The sequence below is a fragment of the Brachyistius frenatus genome, unplaced genomic scaffold (assembly GCF_029030835.1).
Source record: "Brachyistius frenatus isolate BFR_SWC_R1_liver_20210118 unplaced genomic scaffold, ASM2903083v1 Contig_27, whole genome shotgun sequence".
Classification (NCBI taxonomy): Eukaryota; Metazoa; Chordata; class Actinopteri; family Embiotocidae; genus Brachyistius; species Brachyistius frenatus.
This window is the reverse complement of record NW_027210626.1, coordinates 3,436,191-3,448,274: the sequence shown is the minus strand read 5'-3', so window position 1 is coordinate 3,448,274 and position 12,084 is coordinate 3,436,191. Positions and strand designations below refer to the sequence as shown.

At 40.7% G+C, this 12,084-nt stretch overlaps 1 protein-coding gene across 2 annotated transcripts in view; it reads left to right on the top strand.

Moving 5' to 3' along the window:
• asic4a (acid-sensing (proton-gated) ion channel family member 4a) overlaps positions 1-12,084 on the top strand; it is a 94,391-nt gene that overhangs the window by 22,068 nt on the left and 60,239 nt on the right. Inside the window, exon 1 of one of the 2 annotated variants that reach the window (XM_069698646.1) lies at positions 10,995-11,132. The exons of the other annotated variant lie outside the window; for it this stretch is intronic. Within the exon in view, the coding sequence (XP_069554747.1) occupies positions 10,995-11,132 (138 nt within the window). Of the gene's footprint in view, positions 1-10,994; positions 11,133-12,084 lie in introns of those variants that run through there. 2 annotated transcript variants of the gene reach the window in all.

Sequence of the window (12,084 nt, the reverse complement as noted above, 5' to 3'; positions counted from 1 at the left end):
ACTCAAGATTACAGATGTGTAAAAATTGCTTAATCGATAAGTCCAATAACTGTCAAGCCGTGCAGTTTAGTGGTAGATTCGAGATACGAGTCACTGTTTGTGAATACAGCAGGTTAAAAATGGTGCTTAGAATTACACTTTTTTTTTTTTTTTCCACTTGATGTAAGAGTAGCAGACAACACACCAAAAATGATTCTCGAAAAACAGTTTTCGTTCTGACAAAAGCTTGGAACATCTTTTGCTCCATTAGGTCGTATGGTACTACAACAGAGCAGAGGCAGGGCAGAGACACCGACTGGCTCGCTGCATGCAGCAGCGTCATTTGAGGGGAGACGGGGACATAAACTAACGGAGATGTCTGTGTGGTGGCCTTGATACATCAAGCGATAAATACATCATTACAGCAAAGTTCATTTATTTGCCTCGTCTATTTTAAGACTGTTTTTTTTTTTTTTTTTTCCCTGCTTGGTAAATGTAAGGATTACAGATTGAGTCAATTATAATGAATTATCTCGAGTGTTAAATGCTTATGGTGCAGTGGGGTTTTTTGTCGTGCACCTTCCAGAGTTCACTTGTCAACTGGTTTTGGATTAAACAGGCTCCCGTTGTTGTTGTTTTTTTGCATGGGTGGACTCGGGTGGCAACATCCCTGACCTGTGAAGAGGCAAATGAAACTGGAACTCAGGTTCTGTTCCAGAAGTCAGAAAACTCACTCAAAATTCCACTGACATTTAAACCTAGACTATAAATGCAGTTTGGGAACGGAGACTTTCTCAACAACAGATGTGTTGGGTAACGGTATAGTTAAAAAAATAATAATAATAATCATATATTATCAGAGGCTTTGAACTAGGACTCTTTCCTGCAAGCCCCAAGATGTTTATATAACTACAAAAATGTCTATAGGAGGAAGTATTGGGGGATTTTATGGACATGATCGAAACCATTACGATGATGTAAGTACCTGCGCTGCCACAGTTGTAATTTCTTCTTGCAAGCTGGAGTCTATATTCTATGAACACAAAGTAGTTGTAAAACTATAAAACTAATAAAGGCTTCAATTTCTTATAAAATGTTGCAATGTATTGCGATTTGCCTTCGAATAAGGAAAATAACTTCCAGGAACATGCTTCTTTTTTTTTCCCACAAAGACTACTGACAGAAATGCAAAATGAGAGGTTGCACAATTATTTCTCTCTTCATATTACGTTATTTGAGTGCTTTTCTGTTTGTGGACCTTTTTATGATCGTTGTGACCAAAACTGTTTGATTTTTGCAGCAGCTTTTCTAAAAAATTGTGACGTAAGTTGTGGAGTTTTATATGTTTTGGTTTTTTTTTCCCCCAACAACTATCTAATAATAAAAAAAAAAAGAAGTTATATTCAGTATACACAAAGATGAAGGGAGGTCTCTTCCAACTGTAAGGGTGTATAAAACTGGATTGACGCAGGGAGGTGCGATGACTGGTAACCTCACTTCCACGATAGAACCACACGTCCCACAAACCTCTCCACTTGTGGTTTTGCTGTATTTGCAGTCCATGAACAAGCAGTTATTTTTGATGATGAGAGGAGAGGTTGAAGAGCCTTGCTGACTCATATTTTTGTTTGGTAAGGCTTACTTTGTGCTGCAAGGTCTTCAGCAGAGCTTATATCGAGCACTTTCACTGCAGAGAAATCATGGGAGTTTAGCAAAATTGCAAGCTTTCACAAATACTGCAAAGATTGGTTGATTTTGCATTGATTATTGTGATTGCAGGATTTCCGGGAGGGACTGTTGCATTAAAAAAAAAAATCTGTCGTTCTTAATTTAAAAGATCAATGCCACACTAAAATAGTAGCTGCTATTAATAGTAGCTACTAAAAATAATAGCTACAAGGCAAAGTCAGACACTGTTCCCCCTCCACCTAAGTCATAATTCACCCAAAAGTATACCAATCAGTGTTTGTGGGATGAAAGAAAACATTTCAAATAATCCTCAGGAAACTTTTGAAGTCACCAAGAGCATCTTCATTCCGTGATTTCTCAGAGGATTTATTAACTTTTATTTGCAATGGACATCTTGGATAACAATATCCGCAGAAAGTCACACCGAATCTAAAACCAGGTGAATCATATCTGCGTGTTCAGAATGACTCAGAGCAGTTTCCGAGGCAGATTGTGGGGATCCGTGGCCCATGTGCTGTGTGTCGCTGCCACTGATGCAGCTCCGACTGCTGGCTGTGTTGATAAGCAGGTTAAATCCACAGAATAAACCATGTAACCTTGCTGTTGTTTTCGAAACACCTTAATTCGATATCTTTGCCTCGTGCCTCCTTTGATCACATTTAAAACAAAGAGAATTAAGGTGCAGTAGTTTGAGTAAATAATACTGCAGTTTATTCATTTAGCTGGATTTTCAGACTTGATTTGGATTCTGGTTCTTACACTTTACCCATGAGGCGTTGTTCATCTCTTTGCCCTGTACACACTTTTACTTTTCACGTTGGAGCTTTCCAAGGCAGGTGTCCACTCCACCCAGAATAGAAAACACACTCGTTTACATCCCACACAGAGTGGGCCCGATATCCCACCTTCTCCTGTGGTGCCCTTTTGTTTCTCCTTTTTTTTTTTTTTCCCAACATCACACGTACACACAGTCGAACATATACCTGCATTGAGCTGCATTGTGGGCTAGTATATCAGCAGAGACCTCGAAGTACTTCTAAGGCAGTGTCCTCCCTAAGGAAAGTCAATCAAAGCCTCACAGCGGTGAGCCATTCCTCCAAGCCTAGCTGATCATTTTCCCTCTAATATCCCCGGCTCCAGCAACTCAGAGGCTGATCAATGTTGTTGAAAACAGAAAACTGTCCATTCTGTCTCGGAGCGGTGGCTGAAGTGAAAAACACTGAATTGATGACTTTGTAAATGGAAGCGGGGGTAGACGTGGTGTTACTCGTGGTTTCGTGCCCTCAAAACGCGTCCCCTGTCGCTCTCATCAGGAGCAAATTAGCAATTCAGAGCGCATGCCCGGGGGTTGCTGAGTGTTTATGTGGATGCCCGATGTGATGAAGGCTCACATTTGTTTCCTGTCACTGACTTGTCACTCACTTGGCCATTAGAGCCGAGGGCGACGCTGATTTTAACCTCAAATAGTTGGAAAGACGCTGGCAGTGACCAAAGAGGGAAAGAGGGAAAGAAAGACGAGAATAGAGAAGAAATGGTTGCCAGTCCCATTCACTCCCCTCCAATCATCCCCCCACACACAAACAAAGCGGGCGTTATATCATCAAGGCTTTCAGGGAGAAATGCCCTTCACAAAAGTGATGAGCTGGCACACTTTCACAGTAGATTACATGGGGAGAGACTGGCTCCCTGTTTTTAAGCATTATTACATGGGATCAATATTCCGAATTAGCACTTGCAATACAGGCCAAAGTACTTGTCAGATTTTCAGATTATATTTTCCAGTGAGGGGATCAATTAAATGTTTGAAGTGTCATCTTCCCTGCGCTACAGTAGTTCTCACCCTGTGCACATTAGTCTTTCATAAAAGCTACTCGGAGGAACTTTGCCTGACTGAAATATGTGGCTCTGCCCCGAAAGGCTCACCTCACATTGCGTAATGTTGATTAGATACATTTAAAAAGACATTTAATGCTGTACATCAAGCTGATTCAAATACCGGCAGCAGGTGGTAAATGGGATTCAGTGTGAGGGAATGCAAGTGTGCTGATGAGGGGCGGAAATAGCGCCTGGTGCTATACGGGAGGGTATTTCATATAGATTTACATTAACCATAAAATTCTGATACCCAAGTTACATCCACACTGTGTTTCTGTTGTAAAAGCCATAACATTTGCTTCATTAATGTAGAAGTACATTTCATCAGCGTCAGTCTGTTTACCATATAGAGACTCTACTTGGGCGACCTGCTCACGTAGATAATATCGTTCAGTTTTTAACTAATTAAACAGTTTAGTTTAAACATTTAGTTGTAACTTTAATTCTCTCCGTGCGCAGCCAGCTGGCATTTACCAGCAGCATAGGAGGTGTTTTGGGAACAACTGGTAAATTGCAGCATTTGGCGATAGCTTGCATGTGAGACGTTTAGGGGATAACTGATATATGTAGCTACTAAAAAAAAAAAAAAAAAAAAAACTGGCCGACACTCTCCCCCTCTAAATTGCATGAAAACTAAAAGATAATGTTTAATGTAATTTTCCATTGCTTAAAATTAATTTTGATCAAATTAGTGAGGAAAAACATATTGTGCAGGAAGCGGTATCGGAAGTCAAGGCATCGGCAGCTGTATCAAAAACTTTTGAAGGATAAACTGTGGGAGTTTCAACCTGCATGGTCTTCATCAGGCAACAATCTATGGGAATAAAACATATATTATATTATATAAATATATATATTATATAAATATATATATTTATTTATTTATATAATTAATATTTTGTTTTATAGACAATAAACAAACAACAAAATTACAGCTCAATCTGCAATTAGGAGATCACGAGATAACAAAATCTGAGACTGTTCCTGTTGACGAAAGCACAACTGGATCAGCTGACAAGTCCGCAGGTGTTAACTGCTCTGCATGCTTTGGAGTTTGTATCCTCACAGATAACGTACTGTCATTTCCAAATATTAATGAGAGTGCATAGTTATTACTCACACACTTAAAATCACATAAGCAGACAGGACTGCATTTATGAATTTTTTGCCCTTTCAATTATTGATTTTCTGTTAAGTCATGTAATGATCCAGGCTATCGTGAACAGTCTCATAAATTGTGGACATGAATCTTCACCTTGATAAAAGACATCATTTAATTAAACGTATTTTACTGGAGAAGGTCAACGGTCTTCTCGTCACCATGACAACAGGATTATCCAACACACATTTGGCTGCAGTGTCACTTATAATGTCACCAACCTCTGATAACTGCCTGTTGAAAGACTTAACAGCGGAGGTAGTCTCCGGTCTCGTTCAAGCCTCCACCAGGCAGCCGTCTCGCACAGAACTGGGAATTGAGACATCCTCTATTACAGCGGACCGAATTGATTTCCAGGCCACCTGAAGAGGAAGGAAACACGGCAAATGAGGAGAACCAATTGTTTACATCCATGTTTGCTTACAAACCTTACCTTCTCCTTGTTCGGTGCGTTGCTGTATTTCTTGGCACATTACCGCCAACAACTTTCAGGGGAATAGTGTGAAGCTATCACCCGGGCTGCATATCCAGACATGCATGAGCGACCGTGTGTGTGTGTGTGTGTGTGTGTGTGTGTGTGTGTGTGTGTGTGTGTGTGTGTGTGTGTGTGTGTGTGTGCGTGTGTGTGTGTGTGTGTGTGTGTGTGTGTGTGTGTGTGTGTGTGTGTGTGTGTGTGTGTGTGTGTGTGTGTGTGTGTGTGTGTGTGTGTGTGTGTGTGCACGAGATATAAGCAACATTTCTCCTAAGTGCTGCTTCTGTACCAACTCCACATGTTACCTTTAAACCTGCATTTTTTTATTTGTTTTTTGGGAGGGGAGGAGATAGGTGCGACATAAGCTGCTTTAAACACAATATTGACATTTCATCACTTTATGAAACATGCTGATGAGGTGAATTAGTTGTACACTTCCAGCAGCGTTAGTTTGGAATGACCTATATTCGTTCTCCTTTTAGCCCCGTTTTGTTCTCCACCAGCTGGAGATAGCAACTTTTTGAGCTGCTGAATGTTTCACTGTGTTGACCAGTTAGGCCTCTTTTTCATTATGCCGTTTGCCGACTAACAACCGGGTGTCACCGGACGAGGACCCTGCGCCGACGTAAAGTTGGTCAGCTCTCGGAGCAGACCGCCGGGAGTGGATTGATTTAGGTGGAGGTGGTGAGCAAGGCCCAGGGGGTGTTTATGACGTAGGCAGCTGTCTCGCAAGGGCATCTGCCGGGCCTCAGTAGCTGCAGAACCTCCACGGGCGCAAACAGGGAGGGCCGGATTCGTGAGACTCGGGAGATCAACCCAGTGGTCACGGGGGAGGGCGTCCGAGCCCGTTTAAGTCGAAATACTCGGCCGTGGCGTTGACTGCCGAACTTGCTCATAATATGTCTTTCAGCATATAAAAAAAACACCACGCGGACGTGCTAACAGAGGTATAAACACGATTTACACTGGTGGGTGTCTGTAACTGTCGTCCATCAGAGTGTCTACGCCGCAGCCTCCGTTCTGATGGTGAAAGATTCCCACCTATTCTCACAGTGTGATAGCGGGCAGTAATGCTTCTGCTTGAGTTTTACTGCTAAAAGATTGTCCGATAAATAAGAATCACGCATAAAGAAGTGTTGTTATAATGAACACCAATTACTGGCTTTAACATTAACACGCGTTAGTGTGTGAATGACATTCAACTGCGATAAAACAGAATGATGCTCGCTGCATAAAACAGGCTAATCAACGTGTTATTCTCAACCGCATTTTTATCCACCACCTCCATATAGGATGACAGCTCATTGTGGCTGCACTGTCTTATTAAATTCAATAGCGGTCATGTCAGCTCAGGTTTTATATATGTGGTGTTTGTCCATTGCTGACCCTAATTATTTAAACGTAGCATTAATCCTCAGAATCCGGGGGATTGTGAAGCTGAATTGGGGTCAGCCAGAGGTTAATGATGGTCAGAATTACCTGGGTGGTTCTCAACACAGCCTTTTCAAACTCCTGCATTTATAATGTGGCCACTGTGTGATTATAGTTCGTAGAGTCTCTTCTTCCCACTCTGCAGATGTCCTGTTTTTGTCGTTCATGCGTGTGGACGTGGGACCTGTTCAATGCTGTACCTTGTTAAAACATCAGTTGTACTTTTCGGCCCGCCTTTAAATGTTTCTTATATTTGACTTTTTGTTTGTTAGATGTTATCAACTGTACAAATTGCCCATCACACAGGGCTGTTTAATAGCACCGATCCCAGAGGGTGAAGTGTCGGAGGTTTGACTGCTTTTGTTTTTTGTCAAAAGATGGTGATCTTTCGGTGTGCTGTAGCCTGATCAATAAGAACTTGGGTGGCCACTTACATGTTCTACATGAATGCATTCACTCGGCTACTGTTCCCTGAAAATAAAGCACCGAGGAAATTGAGTGAAGTTTGATGAAAAAACACTTGACGTGCTGTATATGAAAAAGGTGAATACTAATTCAATACTTCTTGAAAGCCCTTCGATTACATTTTGATACGAGTTTTTCTCCCGGCTGCACTGCAGTCTGCTCAATCAACAACTCCAAGTGTTACTTGAAGGTAAATAGGAATACCAAGTGTCCCTTATACAACATTATTATAAATAATCAGAGCAGACCTTGGAGGCATTTTTCTCGAGGCTGCTTGTCAGATAAAGTGATTGTTTGCCTTTTGTTCCTCAGGATTAAAATCTGTGGCCGGGAGATGTGGCTGCCTGTTGGTCACATTACGACAAGACATTATGATGATGATAATGGTGAAGATTTTATTACTCTGTTATGCATTTTAATATACTCAGGCTGCACTGACTTTAAAGAAACCACTAATTACTATAGACCAGATCCAGACTGCAATGCAGATGTGTCCAAATGATACAGAAAGCAGTTTTAATAAGTCACAAATGAGATCTCATGCAGTTCATTTTTACAGCACCATTCATCACAACTATATGTAATGATAACCTAAAATAAATCTCACTTAACATCTAGGAAAGAGCACATTTTTTAATCCAAAGTTTCCTCATCCAGGTTTGGTTTATGTATTGGACCGTGAAGCTAAAGTCATACCAGAACTTGGATGTCATCAGGTGCTTTATGGAATTTCATTTCATTTGGAAGATCATTACCCTTCGTGTTTGTTTCTACTGGTCACCTTGCATGCGCTGTTGAATGTTGACTTGATTTCAACACAATAAATAAACATAATTACATGACTCAAATATGCAAATACAAATCTGGATTCTGGGATCATTATGACAACATAAAAAAAAAAAAGAAAAATGCCAAAACAGCATTGCATTTTTTTAACTGAATCCACTTTTCTTTTCTTTTTTTCCGATCTCTCGCATATTACCATTTTCAGAACATGTAATATGTTAGCTCGTTGCTCTCATCACATTCAGAGTGGGTGTAGGAGCCCGAAGCCTCACCTGTTTGTGATCCTAATAAGGAGATCAGGCAGCCTGACAAGACGAGCTTAAATTTAATTAATAATGTGTTATGGCTTAGCTGGCATACATGTAGCATTAAATGCCCTGCAGCTCCAATCAAGTCTCACATGACAGCACTGGCAGCCCGTGACTTGGCATAAGCAGTATCTAAGGAAGAGTGCATGGGGCCCAGGGGTGCACTTGATTTGGTCATCAACATAATGAGGTAATTTTAAACAGATTGCCGCAGAGACAGATAATAGGCACATCATCAGTGTGCCAGCCTGACCTTTACTAACAAATCATAAAACTGTCTTGCTCTGGCTTGATGCTCATGTTCTCGGGGCAGCATTGCATTAAGCCTTCATATCAAGTGATGAAGTTTCCAGACAGCTTTTTTTCTCTTTGATCTCTTTGGAACTTGCACAAACTAATATAGATATATTAATTAATATGTCCTTCCCAGAGATCCCTATTTATTATTCAGAATATTATTTTAATTGCAGTAAATCACATTAGAAGTTCAATCTTCGATTCGATTTACAGACCTTTGAAATTGGGATCGGCATGCCAAGCAAAAATATTATTTGATAATCGCACTGAACTATTCTACTCTTATTTGACTGTTAACCCACCCTGCATGTACACACACATAAAGAGAAAGAGAGCTGTAAACTTCGGCCTAACAAATGCCATCCGACTTCTGAAACTCTAGTTTTGTACAGATCTGATAAGAAGCATGTCTTTAGCTTCATCTTTGAGATCGTTGTTTGCGCTGCAGGTCCAACATCCAACTCACTTCGTCTGGACATTTATTGTTGATCTGGGCATGGAGCATTTTTACTCTTAATGACTGTGCATAACTGTGGTAGACTGCAGGTAAAGCTAGCATATCCGAGTTGGCACTGCACCTCATCTTCATTTATGTTTTGAAGAAGTTCCATAAAGAGCTTTTTGACGTTTGTAGTCGTATTCACGTTTCTGCTGTTTGCAAACAGTTTTCCCTGCAAACTTCCGGAGCCTGGTAGCAACGTGTTCTTGCTCTCTTTATGTTGTTAAATGTCAGTCAACAGACAGCTTTTCTGTGCGTTACCGCCACTTTCTGGCAGGAGTAATGCATTACACCCAGGCGCCGGTAAAAACTGGTAAATGAGGAAGGACGATAGTCGCGTATACTGATCGATTCACTTTAATGACTGTTCGAGTGTACGAAAATTATGACCTGTACCTGCTTTAAATGCAGCAACTAACACTACACCAGAACTAAATCTATGTTCTCAATTTCTCATGCGATGTAGAACAGGCCAATGTTTTCATCTGGATTTACCAGCTTCAGTTCTTCAGGAAAAATGAACTTTTTAACCTTTTTATCGCGTCCATGTGGTGTTTTTTTATAAGCTGCAACACATATGAGTGAAATAAGTGTTGCCGACCGATGTCCTGGCTGAACTTTTCTCTTTTAAAACAGCTGTGTAGCAATGACATTTAAAAAAAAAACACAGTGTCAGACATCCAGGTTTCATACATCATCTCGTAAGAACACATCCCATCCGCTTGCAGGGTTGGGCTCTCTCTGCATGTCCTCGGGCTGCAGGCAAGCAGTGGGGGTGGGGATAGAAGCGGGGATCATTTGCATATTTATATTTCTGCACGCACTGAAAGAAGGCAAAGGTGTGGATATGTATCTCAGCCATTTTAAGGCATTAAAGGATTTTCTTTCTCTGTGAAATCTTTTAAATATGTAATTTTGATGAACAGAAATGAAGTTTTAGGGGTTTATTCAATGCCAGGAGAGGGACTTTGAATGTTAATCTGAGGAGTCAAATTCTTTTACTATATATAAAAAAAAAAAAAACTATTTTTTTCTCTGACATGATTTGCTATTCAATATTTTAGAATTGCAGCAAATTGGAGCTTTAAAGAAAGACTAAAAATAAATTTTCCCAGAGATTTGTCAAAGCTCGTGCAAAAATAAAGTTTAGAAAAACATCTCTGTGAATGAAACTTAATTTTCCAACGCAAAGTGAATTCAGCATAAAAACTAAATTAAAATCTCACGACAATCCATTAAAAGTATTTGACGATATTTTAGTCGTCAGAAAAGAGGTGTTCTGAAATTATTTTTTTCAATTAAGACTTTATTAACAGGCTTATTTAATTTTTAATGAGAATTTGTCAATGTGTGTCTTTATTTTGTGTTCATTCAAAATGACTCCATCTTGAGCTGAAACTGGAGCACATTAAATAGAGGAACCGGCAGCGTGATCCTGTTATTTATTTTGTACAAATTGACATTCTCAAATAGAAACGCTGCTCTGACTGATGTTCTCATCTCACCAGCGCTGCCCAATGAAAAATGCACACTCTATCTCTGGTCAGTGAAAAATCGTGGAGTGCTTCTGCGTAGATATGCCAACTCGTACGCACTGTCGAGTCTCAGCAGAGCTTAGACGGATCTGCTGGAGATGTGGACTTTCATTTTGAGGGGGCACGTGATCGTGTGGATTTTTTTTTGTGTTGTTTTTTCTTTTCACCCGCTCTCTTTGCTTGTGAGAAGAACCCACGTCTTTCACAACCTTGCACACCTGTTATATGAGGCAAAATGTCACACAGAGACAACACGGTAATATTAACAAATAGGATACAAGTCTGAAAACGATCTGCCAGTGAATCAGCTCTTTGTGGCCTTTTGGCTCTGTGGTTAATGTCAACGTTGACTTCGGACATTTAGAAATAATAATCAGCATTGAATAATGCTGTTAAAAAAAAAAGAAAACATGAAATGCATAGCAAAACAAATAAAATTACCTAAAGAACAAATGTAATAATAGAGCGTAATAGTCTCGATGCATCACGGGTTGTTATGATGCCTGTTATCAACATCCTGGGCATTAGTCATCATAGACAAATGTTCACTATTCCTGACAACAGGCATTACAGAGATGGAAGACAGCAGGGTGATGAAGGATGTATTGGCCACATTTCTTTTCTTGCAACCAAACCTGTGAGTGAAACAATTAAACCTTTTCGTATATAAAAACTGGAATTTCCAACATGACTTGCGGTGTATAAATCTGATTTTAACACGTGTTTTGCATACTAATCCTAAGTATGTTTTAAACATCGTTACCTTTGACATGTTGTTTTCCTGTAGATGTAGCGAGTCATCTCATATCTGTAATTTTTTTTTTTTATCATGTACACATACGTGGCTGAGTGAAAAAGTTTTATGATGTTTGTTTTTTTTTTTAAATAAATGTGTTTCTTAGATTAATACGTGCCCCGCCTCTCAGTCCCTGTCGACAGAACAGTAGATCACATCATGGGGAGAAGCACTGTAGATTAAAAATGTCAATTTCAAACGTCACACTCTGCTCTGAGATATACAGCCCGGGGTTGGGAATGCACACGGGAATTTGAACAAGGAATCTTCACTCGAATGTCACAGAGAAAAAAAAAAGCACACCTGCTGGAGCCACATTCATTTGAGCACACGCAGGACGTGACTGCCTTGACTCCCCGTGACACGACTATACGCTCTAATCTCCGCCAGGGCTCGCCCGGCGCGTTACGGGCTTCAGTCTGAATAATGTTTCTCCATCCAATGCCTCCTAAGCCACGCTGGCCTTTGACTTGTTTACACAGATTAGAGATGTGATGTTGAAACATGCGCTGGATCAAACGGCGGCTCTGCCGAGGCGTAACAAATGTCAGCGTGATGAAGGTGAGGACTCTAATGCTGTATTATCTCTGCTACGTTGGTGAGAGGATACAAGAGGGGAGGCAGGCGTGATGAATGTCCAGCAGAGACAGACACACATTTTCTACCTGTCTCCACCTGTCTGTGGGGGCGAGTGGGGGAGGAGGGAATCTATTTAGTTGGGGGATGGGGTGGGGGTGTGGGGGGAGGGTGTGTGGGGAGGGGTTGGGGGGGTCAGGCAATCCAATCTGTAGAT